This window comes from Ranitomeya variabilis, chromosome 3, assembly GCF_051348905.1.
Source record: "Ranitomeya variabilis isolate aRanVar5 chromosome 3, aRanVar5.hap1, whole genome shotgun sequence".
Classification (NCBI taxonomy): domain Eukaryota; kingdom Metazoa; phylum Chordata; class Amphibia; order Anura; family Dendrobatidae; genus Ranitomeya; species Ranitomeya variabilis.
The window spans coordinates 106,132,345-106,150,192 of record NC_135234.1 but is presented as its reverse complement, the minus strand read 5'-3'; the positions used below and the strand labels follow the sequence as shown (position 1 = coordinate 106,150,192).

The window sequence follows — 17,848 nt, the reverse complement described above, 5'->3', positions numbered from 1 at the left end:
ACCACTTAGATAAAAAATAACCTAGTCACTTTAGGTGTCTATGAACTGGTACTGACCTGGAGAATCATAATGGCAGGTCAATTATAGCATTTAGTGAACCTAGCAAAAAAGCCAAACAAAAAACAAGTGTGACTGCACTTTTTTTGCAATTTCACCGCACTTGGAATTTTTTTCCCGTTTTCTAGTACACGACATGGTAAAACCAATGATTTCGTTCAAAAGTACAACTTGTCCTGCAAAAAATAAGCCCTAACATGGCCAAATTGACAGAAAAATAAAAAAGTTATGGCTCTGGAAAGGAGGGGAGCGAAAAACGAACACGGAAAAACGGAAAATCCCAAGGTCATGAAGGGGTTAAACAATATCTTCTCTAAATTGTTAAAAGAGTTTCAGAGAAAAATATACCTGGCTGCAATTTTGGATATCATGAACCATATGTTAGGTTCCCCTTCAGAGTAAATGAGTTGAGAATGATCTTTCCCTCCAGGTCTTATTTTCACAATACCATGCCTGTGCATAGAATGACACTTGGGGCTTGCTGAACCATTTACATAAAACACATGCTGCATTCTGAATTGCTAGAGCAAGAGTAGAAACTTACTGCACACCCATTAGTGAATGCAATATACAAGAAATTATACAATAAGTTCCCATTCTCCCCCAAGTTGCAGCAGCAGCCAGAGGGTCAAGTGTTTTTTTTTTTTTTTTTTTTGCATTTTCGTCATATTTCCTACCGCTTACAGCCCTGCTCATCTACTTGTCGATCAAAAATCAATCAAAAAGCATCATACCTTTTCCTTGAGTTCTCCAAGATAAGCCGCATTTTGTCCAAGAATGGCTTCAGCTGACTCCTGAAAACAAGTAATCCATTGATTCTCTCCGAAATCAGCAATATTTGCCTAAAATAAAATAAAATCAAGTAAATAAGTCATCCATTCAATATAAGAGAAGGAAAGGGCAACCCTGAACATCAAAAGTCTACAACAGCTCCCTAAGAGTGCTACATTTAATGGGACTATAATAGTCCAGTGGGCACCACAACCATACAAGGGAGTGCACAATGCATAGTAAGAAACACATAAAAACAAAAGTAAAAAAATTAGATCCACCCAATAAAAATATCATTTCAGATGTCACATAATAAATTACAAACAGTCTCTCCTTCACGCTCACAAATCCTCGCTCACCCCAGCACACTCCTACCTACCATACATTCAGAAATCTACAAGCCATTAACCCTCATACACTTTCAGACTCCTTACACTCATCATTGTCCCCAATCTCCTCTATTTCCTGTCCTGATCTCGCTGTACATCACTACAATGACACTCTAAGGCTACTTTCACACTAGCGTCATGCACTGCACGTCGCTATGCGTCGTTTTGTAGAAAAAACGCATCCTGCAAAGGTGCTTGCAGGATGCGTTTTTTCTCCATAGACTAGCATTAGCGACACTTTGCCACACGTCGCAACCGTCGTGCGTCGGACCGACGCCACCAAAAAACGTTGCAATTCGTCATGCGTCGTACGACGCTAGTGTGAAAGTAGCCTAAGGCTGCTTTCACACTAGCGTCGGTACGGGCCCGTCGCATGCTGTGAAAGAAATGCCCGACGTGGGCAGCGGAAGCAGTCTTACGACGCTTCCGCTGCCCCATTGTAAGGTCTGGGGAGGAGGGGACGGAGTTTCGGCAGCGCATGCGCGGTCGAAAACGGCGGACACGACGCGCAAAAAAAGTTACATGTAACTTTTTTTGTGCAGACGGTCCGCCAAAACACGACGCAACCGTTGCACGACGGTTGCGACGTGCGGCAATACGTCGGTAATGTTAGTCTATGGGGAAAAAACGCATCCTGCAGACAACTTTGCAGAATGAGTTTTTTCTCCTTAACGATGCATTTGCGACGTATTGCAAACGACGCTAGTTTGAAAGTAGCCTTAGAAGCACCCTGGACCAAGTAGCTCCCCTCACCATCAGAACCTCCAAACACAGAGTAAAATAGCCCTGGCTCACATCGCAAACCCGATTTATCCAGCAGTGCTCTAGGTGTGCTGAACGCTTATGGAGGAAAACTCGCACACCAGAAGACTTCATAAACTTCGAATTTATTTTAAGGACCTATAACTCTGCCCTTCACCCTGATCTCCTCACTAGCCAACAACCTCAAGAAACTTTTTGACACCTTTCACTCCCTCCACAGGCCAAAAGCACAAGCCCCTATCAGACATTTGTGCTGATTACCTGGCCTCCCACTTTATAGAGAAAATAGATAATATCCGTCAGGAAATCTGCTCCCAGACACTAAGTGCAGCGACTCCCATCCCTCCCTGCATCTCCTCTGGCTCACTCTCCACATTCGATCCCATCACAGAAGAAGTCTCCAAGCTCCTCTCTTCTTCTCGTCCGACTACATGCACAACTGACCCCATTCCCTCATCCCCTCCAGTCTCTCTCTCCAGTTGTCACAACTCACCTAACTACAATCTTTAATCTTTCCCTCTCTCCTCAGGCATTTTCCCCTCCTCCTTCAAACACCATCATTACTCCATTAATAAAGAAACCCACCCTCGACCCATCCTGCACAAATAACTACAGACCAGTCTCCAATCTCCCCTTCATCTCTAAACTCTTGGAGTGCCTGATCTACTCCCGCCTTACCCGTTACCTCTCCACTCACTCCCTCCTAGACCCTTCACAGTCCGGTTTCCGCCCCCCACATTCGACAGAATCTGCACTCAAAGTGACCAATGACCTTCTGACAGCAAAATGAAATGGTGACCACACTCTGCTCATTCTTCTCGACCTTTCTGCAGCTTTCGACACTGTTGACCACCCTCTCCTACTCTCTAGGCTCCAGTTACTAGGCATTACGGACACTGCTCTCTCCTGGTTCTCTTCCTACCTTTCTGACCGCTCCTTCAGTGTTTTGTTTGCTGGTTCCACATCATCTCCTCTTCCTCTCGCTGTTGGGGTACCTCAGGGCTCAGTCCTTAGCCCCCTTCTCTTCTCTCTCTACACGGCCCCAATTGGACAGACCATCAGCAGATTTGGCTTTCAGTACCATCTTTATGCCGATGACACACAACTATACACGTCATCCCCTGACCTAACTCCTGCTGTACTACAGAACACCAGTGACTGTCTGTCCGCAGTCTCCGACATCATGTCCGCTCTCTATCTGAAACTCAACCTCTCCAAAACTGAACAACTTCTGCTCCCGCCGTCTACCAACCTCCCTAAATCTGACATTTCCCTCTCCGTGGGTGGCACCATAACACCCCGGCAGCAGGTGCGCTGTCTGGGTATTATATTTGACTCCGATCTCTCCTTCACATCCCATATACAGTCTCTTGCCGCTTACACCTAAAGAACATCTCTAGAATCAGCCCTTTTCTCACCATGGAAACAACAAAAACCCTCACTGTTGCCCTGATCCACTCCCACCTGGACTACTGTAACACTCTTAATTGGCCTCCCCCTCACTCGACTTTCCCCTCTCCAGTCTATCCTTAATGCAGCAGCCAGGGTTGTCCATCTAGCAAATCATTACTCGGACGCGTCCGCTCTTCGCCAGTCGTTACAATGGCTGCCCATTCATTACAGGATAAGTACTTGTTCTCACCCACAAAGCTCTCCACAGTGCGGCACCCCCTTACATCTCCTCCCTCATTTCTGCCTATCGGCCTAACCGACCGCTGCGCTCTGCAAATGACTTTCGACTAACCTCTGCACTATTCTGTACCTCCCACTCCCGACTCCAAGACTTCTCCCGCGCTGTGCCAATCCTCGGGAATGCTCTACCCCAAGATATTAGGACCATCCACAATTTGCATAGTTTTAGGCGCTCTCTCAAAACATATTTGTTCAGAGCGGCCTATCCCTAATCAGTTATTTTATGCTTGTGTGTGTAGCCCATCTCCATCTATCCCCCACCCCCTGAAGATGGCTGGACCATCATTGTAAATACATCATTGTAAATACACACCTGTACTTTGTATCTCCCCACCTCATTGTAGATTGTAAGCTCTCACGAGCAGGGTCATCTTATTTTGCATTAATTATTGTATTGTTAACATTGTTACTTATGACTGTTGTGTTTGAAATTGGTAAACTGTAAAGCGCTGCGGAATATGTTGGCGCTATATAAAGATTATTATTATTATATGTAGAGGTAACACATAGCAGAAACAGTCAAGAACAATGAAAAAAAGTACACTGATAATGCCATGGTGTCAGACCAAAATAAGGTACTAGACAACAAACAGGAAAACTAAAATTATAATAAGGGAGATATAATATGACCAATACGAAAAATACATACATACGAGAACGTGCATTTCCCCTCAATTAAAATAAATGACAAAAGAATATGGATCAAAAATGAAGACCGGTTCATAACTCAGCATCCATTACATATGTACAATACTAATTTGTCAGGATAAACTCCCAGAAAAAACAGAAGCTGGATTTGGGTAATTTTGCCTGGTGTTCTCTTCCCCACAGGGATCTTTTCACCCTGTATCCTAGATTTGGAAGTCATTACATCCTACCAAGCACATCAGCTCATCTTTTCTCTCAAGTGCCTTTTTCCTCCCCTCAGTGAAATGGAATTTCATATATGAACTTGGTGTTCATTATCCATTTTCATCAATAAGACGGCCTACAAGACACTTTTTCCCCCTCAAATTTGGGAGTAAAATGGGGGTGCGTTTGGTGGAGCAGGGTCACAGGAGGCAGGGTCACTGCTGCAGGAAGATGGTGGCGGCAGGAGTAGATCGATGCTGCAGGCCCTGGGCTGAGAGGAGGAGGTGTCCCGGCGGTGTGAAGCAAAAGCCATTGATCTTCCGGTGGTGGGCTTCAGGAAAATATCAGCAGTGCGAGGCAGGAGTGAGGTCCCCGCTGCGCACACTGATGATCTGGTGGTGAGTTTCAAGAAAATGGCACCATGTCGGCGCATGCACAGAGTTAGCTCTTGGATCAATGACGAACCAAGATCTCAATCTGCGCATGCCCAGCCACTGGCGCCACTTTCCTGAAGCTCACCGCCGGAACATCAATGGCTCCTGCCTCACATCGCCCCCTCCACCAAACCCAGGGCCCACAGGATCGCCCCACTCCTGCCTTATGTGACCCCGCTTCACCACGCGTCCCTCCCCACCAAACTAAATTCTGACCTTTTTTATTTTTCCCGCTCTAAATTTGTGATGCGTCTTATAGTCCGAAAAATACGGTACATATGAATAGGGTATTAACCCCTTCACCCCCAAGGGTGGTTTGCACGTTAATGACCGGGCCAATTTTTACAATTCTGACCACTGTCCCTTTATGAGGCTATAACTCTGGAACGCTTTGACGGATCTTGGCGATTCTGACATTGTTTTCTCGTGACATATTGTACTTCATGTTAGTGGTAAAATTTATTCGATATAACTTGCGTTTATTTGTGAAAAAAATGGAAATTTGGCGAAAATTTTGAAAATTTTGCAATTTTCCAACTTTGAATTTTTATGCCCTTAAATCACAGACATATGTCACGCAAAATACTTAATAAGTAACATTTCCCACATGTCTACTTTACATCAGTACAATTTTGGAACCAAAATTTTTTTTTGTGACGGAGTTATAAGGGTTAAAAGTTGACCAGCAATTTCTCATTTTTACAACACCATTTTTTTTTAGGGACCACATCTCATTTGAAGTCATTTTGAGGGGTCTATATGATAGAAAATACTCAAGTGTGACACCATTGTAAAAACTGCACCCCTCAAGGTGCTCAAAACCACATTCAAGAAGTTTATTAACCCTTCAGGTGTTTCACAGGAATTTTTGGAATGTTTAAATAAAAATGAACATTTAACTTTTTTTCACACAAAATTTATTTCAGCTCCAATTTGTTTTATTTTACCAAGGGTAACAGGAGAAAATGGACCCCCAAAGTTGTTGTACAATTTGTCCTGAGTACGCTGATACCCCATATGTGGGGGTAAACCACTGTTTGGGCGTATGGCAGAGCTCGGAAGGAAAGGAGCGCCATTTGACTTTTCAATGCAAAATTGACTGGAATTGAGATGGGACGCCATGTTGCGTTTGGAGAGCCCCTGATGTGCCTAAACACTGAAACCCCCTACAAGTGACACCATTTTGGAAAGTAGACCCCCTAAGGAACTTATCTAGATGTGTGGTGAGCACTTTGACCCACCAAGTGCTTCACAGAAGTTTATAATGCAGAGCCGTAAAAATAAAAAATCATATTTTTTCACAAAAATGATCTTTTTGCCCCCAATTTTTTATTTTCCCAAGGGTAGGAGAAGAAATTGGACCCCAAAAAATGTTGGCCAATTTGTCCTGAGTACGCTGATACCCCATATGTGGGTGTAAACCATTGTTTGGGCGCATGGCAGAGCTTGGAAGGGAAGGAGCGCCATTTGACTTTTCAATGCAAAATTGACTGGAATTGAGATGGGACGCCATGTTGCGTTTGGAGAGCCCCTGATGTGCCTAAACATTGAAACTCCCTACAAGTGACACCATTTTGGAAAGTAGACCCCCTAAGGATCTTATCTAGATGTGTTTTGAGAGCTTTGAACCCCCAAGTGTTTCACTACAGATTATAACGCAGAGCCGTGAAAATAATTTTTATTTTTTTTCTCAAAAATGATTTTTTAGCACCCAGCTTTGTATTTTTACAAGGGTAACAGAATAAATTGGACCCCAAAATTTGTTTTCCAATTTGTCCTGAGTACGCTGATACCCCATATGTGGGGGGGAACCACTGTTTGGGTGCATGACAGAGCTCGGAAGGGAAGGAGCGCCATTTGGAATGCAGCCTTAAATGGATTGGTCTGCAGGCGTCACGTTGCATTTGCAGAGCCCCTGATGTACCCAAACAGTACAAACCCCCCACAAGTGACCCCATATTGGAAACTAGACCTCCCAAGGAACTTATCTAGATGTGTTGTGAGAACTTTGAACCCCCAAGTGTTTCACTACAGTTTATAACGCAGAGCCGTGAAAATAAAACATCTTTTTTTTCCCACAAAAATGATTTTTAGCCCCCCAAATTTTTATTTTCCCAAGGATAACAAGAGAACTTGGACCCCAGAAGTTGTTGTTCAATTTGTCCAGAGTACGCTGATAATACATATGTTGGGGTAAACCCCTTTTTGGGCGCACGGGAGAGCTCTGAAGGGAAGGAGCACTGTTTTACTTTTTCAACGCAGAATTGGCTGGAATTGAGATTGGACGCCATGTCGCGCTTGGAGAGCCCCTGATGTGCCTGGACAGTGGAAACTCCCCAATTCTACCTGAAACCCTAACCCAAACACACCCCTAACCCTAATCCCAACGGTAACCCTAACCACACCCCTAGCCCTGACACACCCATAATTCTAATCCCAACCCTAATCCAAACGTAAATGTAATCCAAACCCTAACCCTAACTTTACCTCCAACCCTAACCCTAACCCTAAACGTGACTGAAATACGTGGCACTGAAATACGTGGCACTGAAATACGTGGCACTGAAATACGTGGCACTGAAATACGTGGCACTGAAATACGTGATACGTGGCACTGAAATACGTGGCACTGAAATACGTGGCACTGAAATACGTGGCACTGAAATACGTGGCACTGAAATACGTGGCACTGAAATACGTGGCACTGAAATACGTGGCACTGAAATACGTGGCACTGAAATACGTGGCACTGAAACACGTGGCACTGAAATACGTGGCACTGAAATACGTGGCACTGAAATACGTGGCACTGAAATACGTGGCACTGAAATACGTGGCACTGAAATATGTGATACGTGGCACTGAAATACGTGGCACTGAAATACGTGGCACTGAAATACGTGGCACTGAAATACGTGGCACTGAAATACGTGGCACTGAAATACGTGGCACTGAAATACGTGGCACTGAAATACGTGGCACTGAAATACGTGGCACTGAAATATGTGATACGTGGCACTGAAATACGTGGCACTGAAACACGTGGCACTGAAACACGTGGCACTGAAACACGTGGCACTGAAACACGTGGCACTGAAACACGTGGCACTGAAATACGTGGCACTGAAATACGTGGCACTGAAATACGTGGCACTGAAATACGTGGTACTAAAATATGTGGCACTGAAATACGTGATACGTGGCACTGAAATACCTGGCACTATGACTGTCAGAAAATGTTCATTAAACGGTTAGGGGTGAGGTTAGGGGTAGAGTTAGGGTTAGGGTTTGGATCCCTTTATCACCTTGATGGTGGTGGGTGGCTTTTCAGTGTGTTTTCTGTTTTTTTTCGATAAAAATGCATGCGTTTTTAACGCAAACAAACGCATGTGCTTAAAAACGCAAGAAAATACTGCAGGTTGTATTTCTGAAAATGAACGCATGCAGAAAAAAAACGCATGCGTTTGAAAACGCGACCAAACGCGTACAAAAAAAACGCATGCGTTTTCAATGTTAAATATAGGGAAAAAACGCATGCGTTTTTTTGTGCAAAAAACGCTGCAGACAAAAACGCAAGTGTGAAACCAGCGACGCTTTTTATAGCAAAAAAGTTTTTGCGTCTCCACATTTTGAGACCTATAATTTTTCCACATTTTGCTCCACAGAGTCATGTGAGGTCTTGTTTTTTGCGGGACGAGTTGACGTTTTTATTGGTAACATTTTCGGACACGTGACCGTTTTTGATCGCTTTTTATTCCGATTTTTGTGAGGCAGAATGACCAAAAACCTGCTATTCATGAATTTCTTTTGGGAGAGGCGTTTATACCGTTCCGCGTTTGGTAAAATTGATAAAGCAGTTTTATTCGTCGGGTCAGTACGATTACAGCGATATCTCATTTATATCATTTTTTTATGTTTTGGCGCTTTTATACGATAAAAACTAAAATATAGAAAAAATAATTATTTTGGTATCGCTTTATTCTCAGGACTATAACTTTTTTATTTTTTTGCTGATGATGCTGTATGGCGGCTTGTTTTTTGCGGGACAAGATGACGTTTTCAGCGGTACCATGGATATTTATATCAGTCTTTTTGATCGTGTGTTATTCCACTTTTTGTTCGGCGGTATGGTAATAAAGCGTTGTTTTTTGCCTCGTTTTTTTTTTTTTTTTCTTACGGTGTTTACTGAAGGGGTTAACTAGGGCAGTTTTATAGGTTGGGTCGTTACGGACGCGGCGATACTAAATATGTGTACTTTTATTGTTTTGTTTTTTTTATTTAGATAAAGAAATGTATTTATGGGAATAATATATATTTTTTTATTATTATTTATTTAGGAATTTTTTTTTTTTTTTTTTTTACACATGTGGAAAAAATTTTTTTTTACTTTTTTACTTTGTCCCAGGGGGGGACATCACAGATCATTGATCTGGCAGTGTGCACAGCACTCTGCCAGATCGACGATCTGCTGTGCAGGGCTGCAGGCTTACCAGCGCCTGCTCTGAGCAGACACTCGGTAAGCCACCTCCTTCCCTGCAGGACCCGGATGCCGCGGCCATCTTGGATCCGGGACCTGCGGCGAGGAGGGAGGTAGGAGACCCTCAGAGCAACGCGATCACATCGCGTTGCTCCGGGGGTCTCAGGGAAGCCCGCAGGGAGCCCCCTCCCTGCGCGATGCTTCCCTATACCGCCGGTACACCGCGATCATGTTTGATCGCGGTGTGCCGGGGGTTAATGTGCCGGGGGCGGTCCGTGACCGCTCCTGGCACATAGTGCCGGATGTCAGCTGCGATATGCAGCTGACACCCGGCCGCGATCGGCCGCGCTCCCCCCGTGAGCGCCGCTGATCGATGATGACGTACTATCCCGTCGGCGGTCATACGGGCCCACCCCACCTCGACGGGATAGTACGTCTGATGTCAGGAAGGGGTTAAACCCCCATTGGGTATATTTTTCTCAGTTCATATGTTAAATAAATTCTGATCATTTTTCTTGGAAAGTGCAAATTTTATTGCATAGTGTGTCATCTCTTTTCTTGACATTTCAAATAAGAATTTGATTTCTTGACATTTCAGAATATATACGATTAGATGGGAATGACTTTGCTAAAACCACGACTTGGGTGCTGGAAACACTGTGCTACATCTTTTCAAACATTGTCAGGTTCAGTTATGATATTAGCCATTTCTTAATGATTTTGTCCTCCTGAATTCAAATCTGACAATGAATAATTTTAGTTGGCTCTTGTTTCTAAGATATCAAAGAGGTTTCCTTTCACTGCTACATATTTTTGGAACATTATTATTTTTGCAAATATAAAGATGCAGAATATTTTGTTATGCCAATTTTCTGATATTTATTTAGAGAAAACTTAGCAACAATTCAAATAACTAAAACATGTCTAAACACTGTTGTGAATTATAAAGTTAGAGAAAATGCACTGCAAAATTTGGTCCGGGTTCAGTGACAACTCTTTTTTGCTCGTCTCTTGTACTCCTGATTCAGATCATCTCTTAGAACTGTCCAACAGTAATCTGCAAGAATTAATGGATTCCATTTTCCTTGATATCTTTTCTCCATAGCCGCAATATCTTGGTGAAATTTCTCACCGTGCTTGTCGCTCACTGCTCCACAGTTAGATGGGAAGAAGTCTATATGCAAATGTGAGAAATGAAACTTTAAGAACATGTTACAGCCAAGATCCTTATATGTTTTAAGGAGATTTTCCACCATCGCTTCATCTGCTTGAGTTTCCCAAAAAAGGAGTTACCACTAATGTGAATGCTACCCATCCAGCCTTTTCCTTGCCATGCAACAAATTGAGAAACTCCTTATCTCGAAGAAGCGGATGAATCTGAGGTCCAATAAAGACTCTTTCCTTTATCCTTGCTACACTCAACCTTGGAATTATCACCGAGATGCTTGAAAGCTTTTGCCTTTTTTATCCATTGCCTTTACAAAGTTCCTTACGCCCAACTTGATATGCAATCGTGGTAACAAAATCTTATGTGCGTCAACAAGAGCTGGATAGAGGACATTTATATTCCCTGGCTGAAGTGAATGTCAGAGAGGCCTCTTTTATTGTAGCGATATTCCCTTTCATGACTATCCCACTCACACAAAGAAGCAGTAATTTGTGTATCCACCCTGGATACCAAGTAAGAGGGCAACCACCTTTAAGTTACCACAGAGGGGCCACTAATGTTGGTCATATTTCAGGCATCTCAACAGCCGTTTCATGTGGTCATATGTTTCTTTCAGGTGGACTGCATAACCAACTGGCATAGAAGGTAGTGCATTGCCATTATGCAGCAAGACAGCTTTTAGCCTCGTCTTTGACAAATCGATGAAGATCCTCCATTCCTCTGGATTATGACTTACCTTCAGAGCTTCCATTTAACTGTTGATGTTGTTGCATGCCATAAAATCATTCTCTATGAAGAAGTGTTGGACGAGATCTTTATTACGATTGCAGAACCAAGAAATCCAAACATCGCTAGGAGATTGCATTGCTGTAGCCTGGAACCTAAGAGCTCAGCTTTACACTTGAGGTTGCGGACAGAACGTCTGGGTCGTGAGAGGAAATGCTTTATGACACTAAGCGCACTCTTCTTCCTCACTTGACTGAAAATGTTTCTTGTGCTTTTGGAACCACCAGTTATGTGGTTTTGGGCGTATTGCAGATTGAACATTTACATTCTGTAAAGTCCACTTCTCCTTCCTTGAAACTTCTTTCCTAATGGGGGAGCAATTGGTAGTGTGATCGGTTGGCTTTCTCCAGATCATAAGGACTGCAAAAGGCATAGATTACCTCTTCCCATGCAACCACTGGGTAAAGGTGGGACATACATCTACTGCAGCATACGTGTGGAGCACAACTCCTGTCCCGATTACCTATTTTACAGCCAAACTACAGGTTGTAGGCTAGGCTTTCCTTATCATGGTAGTCAAGTTTCGCCTTTGTGACACAAAAGTGACTTTTCCGCATATGTAGCAAAAACTATCTGCTTTGTTAATGAAAGAATGAGGCATACCTGAAAACATATAGAAACATGTCAACATGCTAAGAAACAAAGCTAAGAAATCCTAAAACTGTGTAACTTACACTGAGCATTTATACAAGCACGTGATGCAACTGTAATTGGGATTAAGTTATCGGAGCGGATTTGCCGTTTTTTGATTGGTCACTAACATGATAGAATACTGAAGGCTCAATAGACTAAATATACAGTATGATGTAATAGACACTGCTACTAACAATGCAATAATGAGGAGGAAATAATAAAGACACAATTTTACTGTAAGCCCGCATGAAAGGTGTTCTAACTAAATACAACCTCCTCTGGATCTTGGAAATTAGAGCAAATCAGCCAATTTAAGCATCATATTCGTTTTCAGCACCACAAATTAAGTTCATTTCAACTGTTTTCATCTCTGAACCAATTTGGCTGTAGAACAGTGAAATAAGTCAGATTTGTAATCTGCCATTTGACATGACATCACCATGAACTGGAGAGACATTGGAATAGGACAAACTAGACAGAGACATCATTAACTGGAGGAAGAGGAAACTGGATTTTCTAAAAGTTCACAGAGCTTTCTTTTTTTCCCCCATCCGTAATGGAAAGCAGAAAGCTGTACGAGGTATTTTTACATCTTGCTTCTGACATCAGCGTCTATTGTGAGAGCTGCGGATCTAAAGCTTGTGGTCGATCACAGCAGGTTATGGGAACAGGGTGCTGGAATCAAAATCTTTAACGCAATGCATAGAGAAGCTGCGCCTTTATCGAAAAAGCATTAAGATGATCGTACAATCCACAAACTCGCCAGCAGCCTGTTACTCGTACGTTCCACAACATCTTACTGCCATTTGAGATCATTAGGGATTTCGACCGGCATTTAACAGTTGATTGTAAGTCGTCACAGCTGCCGAGGGCTGATGAATATAATGAGCCTGAGAGAAGAAAGGAACCGCGCTCTCCCCACCGGGTCAGGGCCAGCGAGCACTTGTATGAAAGTGGGGAGGCTGCCTGTGGAGAACTGGCAGCCTTTTGCAGGAGCTAGAATTATTCTCTGCACTCCGGCATATAAATTCCTCTCACAGACACGAGGAGAAATAGGCTGCGCCTTTGAAGCAGACACCACTAATGCAGTAGGTGCAGGGCACGGCTCCGGAGAGCACTAAATATAGGTCTACAGCAATGAGTGCAAGTGCATCCCTCTGCAAACATTTAATGGTCATTTATCTTTATGATGGTCAGCGCACCCCGCTTTTAGAGATCTCCATAACGGAGGGAATTACGAGATCCTTTATGTAAGTAATGGCATCCAGCTAACAGTTATACTTTAGATTAAAAAAAGGAAAGATATTACAATAAATACCATAGAAATGAGTATTTGTGTCTAGAACAAGCTGTTTGGTAATTGAGCCACACAAAGACGCCCAGCATGGACATCTGTACTGACACAGTGCAGATTCAGTTCTGTGGTCTTTACACAAGTACAAAGGCTTCTCGGAGGGAAAACTTGGCAGGAGATTTGAGCTTTATATCTTGGATTTTGGATCAATGACAGAGCGAGCGAGCCGTATTTAAACACGATCGTTCAGCGGTTACTTTGCCCGGGAATGAGAATGGAATTTGTGTTTGTCGGCGAGTCTCAAAGCAGTTGTGGAGGCTACACAAGCGTGCCACACATTAGTGCCGCCACCGGGGGATCATTAACAAACGCAGTTAGGCGCACCCGACAATTTACAGATCTTCTGTCAGCCTCGCACACAAGAAGAGACAGCCAAGACGAACATGTAAGAACGGTCTACCACGTAATTCTGGATGCCATTTCTGTACCTGATAAAAGAGTGGGGGGAGGGGGTGATGGACGATTAAAAACCACAGGGGCGGAGTATTTTCAGCAGCTGCCATAATGCAGCATTAGGATGGAGTCACATACAGCATTTTGCATCGTTTTAACGGGTTTAATTCAAATCAAAGCAGGGCCTATAGGAAAGAGCAAACGCACAAACCAAATAAGTGTCATAATGCCCGTGATTATGAGAGAGAGAGTCGACAGATTTTCTTTTTATGCTCTGGTTGTGTATTTTTTTTTTAACATTCATTTCTATAGAACCTGAAAATCATCAGCAAAAAACGTGAAAGTTCTGAAAATAAAGTGCAATAATAAAAAATACTTGAAGCGCATCAAATATATAGAAATACTGGTGGGCTAGCGCCAGGATATGCATCCAATCAGGAGGGAGCGTGTTAAGATGGCCGCTCTGCCTGGTTAGTTGTATAGATGGCCGTAACTTAACTCCTTCACGCCCAGTATTCCAGGGTATGGCTGCTCCACAACAGGGGACGCCCGTTGTGTTATTTACCTGCCATCTCACTAACAGAGGGCTATGAAGTCTTCATTTCGAGTTTGAGATGGCCGTAATTATAATGACCCGGAAAATAATATAGTCAGATTATTTTTACTACACAATGAGCGCCACAAAAAGAATGGAAGAATTGGTTTCATTTTTTCATCATTTTTCAGCATTAGATGGTTAATTGAAAGGAGTCATTCAAAACATCACTGTCAATAAAAAAAAAAAAGGCTCAGACGGCTGCGTCAACTAAAATAGAAAAAAGGTCATGGCCAAACAGGCAGAAAATGAAAATCACCTGGTCAAGAAAAGGAGTCACAGGGTTTAAACTCCTTTGGATTTGACTATATAAAAGAGTCACACATGAGATTGCCATCATTCAGGCAGCTGCCATCTTTCCAAAGAGCTACACATGAGCACTCAGTAAGGCTGGGTTCACACTACGTTTCCCCAGCCCGTTAGACGGACTGCGTTATACTGCTGTATGACGCGGTGTAACGCAGTCCGTTAACGTCGCCATTAAGCCCTATGTCGGACGCATAGCTAGCGCACACCCAAAATGGGCGTGCGCTAGCGATGTGCCGTCATTGATTGACAGACCCTGGGACGCGGGCTGCAGCGTTTCCGGGTCCGTCACCGCTAGCGCACATAGAGCATCTGCTAGCTCTATCTGTGCTTGACCGAACTCATTTCGGCACTTGCGCTAACGCAGCCCGTTTAACGCATGTGTTGAAAGGGCTGCTGTTAACACAATGTGAACCCAGCCTAATGGAGCATTCCTGTGTTTGCAACAACTGCCCGATCCCTTGCGTCTCCCAACAGGGAGAGTCAGTGGCCCCATACACATCACATGGGCAGCCGCTCTCACTGAATGTTAGCCAATTTTTCTAGGACTCTAAGTGTTGGATGATTACCATCATCGGTGTCCAGACTGGATGAGCACATTAGACTAGTCAAGGCCTTCATTGTTTTATACAAGCACAAATTACTTCAATAAGGTCCCCAAGACGCGGGGATCCTGACACCAGTCTATCCTGATGATCTGTTTGTGTACCGTATTTTCCGGCATATAAGACGACTGGGCGTATAAGACGACCCCCCATCTTTTCCAGTTAAAATATGAAATCTTCTTAAAAGTCGGGGGTCTTCTTATACGCCGTATGTCATCTTATAGGGCCGGTGACTAATGTGCCTTTTGGGGTGGGGAGTGGTCCCGATGACGAAGAGAGGTGGCGTCTCACAGGAAAGTGTGAGTGGAGTAGCCCCGTGTTACCTCATTGCGGCAGCGTGGGGGTCTCTGTGCTGGGGAGCGGCGGCTCCTCATTGCGGTAGCATAGGGTTCCTGTGCTGGGAGCGGCAGCTCCTCTTCGAGCCGTGGGGCGGTGCATCTTCTTGCAGCGTCGGGGCTCCTCCGGCATCTCCTCAAGGCCCGGAGGCACCGGCAGCTCCATTGCTGCGATGCGGTGGCCTCCGGGAAAATGGCCGCTGGAGGCGGCGCATGCTCAGATTCAGATCTCGTCCCGAGATCTCGGGAGACGAGATCTGAATCTGAGCATGCGCCACCTCCACCGGCCATTTTCCCGGATGCCACCGCATCGTAATAATGGAGCTGCCTGTGCCTCCGGGCCTTGCGGAGATGCCGGAGGAGCCCCGACGCTGCAAGAAGATGCACCGCCCCACAGCACCCACGGCACGAATAGGAGCTGCCGCTCCCAGCACAGGAACCCTATGCTACCGCAATGAGGAGCCGCTGCTCCCCAGCACAGAGACCCCCACGCTGCCGCAATGAGGTAACAGGGGGCTACTCCACTCACACTTTCCTGTGAGACACCCCCTCTCTTCGTCATCGGGACCACTCCCCCCCACCCACCATATGCACATTTGTCTGTACCCGGCGTATAAGACGACCCCCGACTTTTAGGAAGATTTTGAGGGGTTAAAAAGTCATCTTACACGCCGGAAAATACGGTAATTTAATAACTGAACTGTTATGTTGCCCAAAGAACATTTCTTTTCTTTTTAATGCTTCACCTATTGCTGGACTTACTTTTCTGACATATTAGTAATCTACACGCTAGAAAGCATCAACAGAAGGAGAAAGGGGTGTGCACTACTTATAAATAATAATAATATTCTTTATTTTTATATAGCGCTAACATATTCCGCACGCTTTACAGTTTGCACACATTATCATCGCTGTCCCCAATGGGGCTCACAATCTAAATTCCCTAGCAGTAGGTCTTTGGAATGTGGGAGGAAACCGGAGTACCCGGAGGAAACCCACGCAAACATGGAGAGAACATACAAACTCTTTGCAGATGTTGTCCTGTTACATCTACGAGCCATACTTTTAATAAATGAATCTGGAGACAAGTCCACAATAAAAGCTCAGATAAATTTGTCACATGTTTACAATATTAGAATAGTGAGCCAATTTGGTACTCAAGGGAATCTGTCAGTAGGATGCTTGAAAATGATCTATAGCTAGTCGAAACATTGCATCTCTGGCAGAATAAATGGAACCTTGAAGAATTTTTTTTTTCACCTGAATTTGACCCTGTCTCTTCTATTGAATTTTTTTTTATGTAGACTGCTTGGAACTTCTTTGAAGGTGCGTCCACTTTATGCCTATGTGCCCTTTGTAATTGCCAACATTGGAGTCTTGCCAGTGACCTTTATTTTTATTAACTCTTTTAACCATTCTATATGGGCTTGCAGGTCATAAAATCTTGAATAAAATGATCCCTTGAAATCTGCGATCCAATGTCTTATTCCAGAGAAATCAATGTTTTTTCTGAACACATAAATGAGCTGTTAAGCTCTCTGGGCCAGACACGGATTTCTCTAAGAATCTGCCTCTAGAAGTTTGTAAATGAAAGGGGCCCAAAGTAAGTCACTTGGCCGCATCAGTCAAACATTTTTTTGACCATGAAATTTAAATAGTATCAGTGTAAAATATTGGCTACTGCTGTTATTTGCTTTTTCCTTAACCTTTGGTTACTTATAAGGAAATGAAGCAAAAGCTTTTCTATATAGTCACAATAAAGCATTACCCAGCTCTGTGTCTCTAGCAAAAAGTTACTGCTAGTTTTGTTCAATACTCACGGATAGGATGAGACGATACTTGAAGTTGGGAAACTCCTTGTCACACTTCTCACAACGGAAAAGTCCATTCTGCTGGTCAATCACCTTTTTATTGCAGTCTTGAGAAGGGCAGGCCTGATACATGCAGTTCTCTTTTCGCAGATAGACAATTGTTGCCACGCTGGTGAAATAATCTGCCTGAAAAAGAGAAATCATTTAAATATGTATTCAATGTGACTAATATATAATTTCTGTAATGCTTTGATCTATAGCAAGGCTCTGTACAAGACGCGACAAAGCCCTATGCTTAGTGGTTATGCTCGTAGGTTTAACAATACAGTCATCGGAATAGAGATAAAATTGTGCCCGTTTGGCCTCTGCCAGGCTGTCATACATCAATATATCTTTTTCTAAACTGGACAGTGGACTGCACTTTGGAA

The 17,848-nt window shown here is 43.7% G+C and overlaps 1 protein-coding gene across 1 annotated transcript in view; it reads right to left on the bottom strand.

The window, feature by feature from the left end:
- The window catches only part of RPA1 (replication protein A1), a 92,163-nt gene that overhangs the window by 27,516 nt on the left and 46,799 nt on the right, over nt 1–17,848 (bottom strand). The window contains exons 14-15 of the mRNA XM_077294480.1: nt 17,430–17,606; nt 792–899 (exon numbers count right to left, since the gene is read on the bottom strand). Coding sequence (XP_077150595.1) covers nt 792–899; nt 17,430–17,606 — 285 coding nt within the window. The remainder of the gene's footprint in view (nt 1–791; nt 900–17,429; nt 17,607–17,848) is intronic.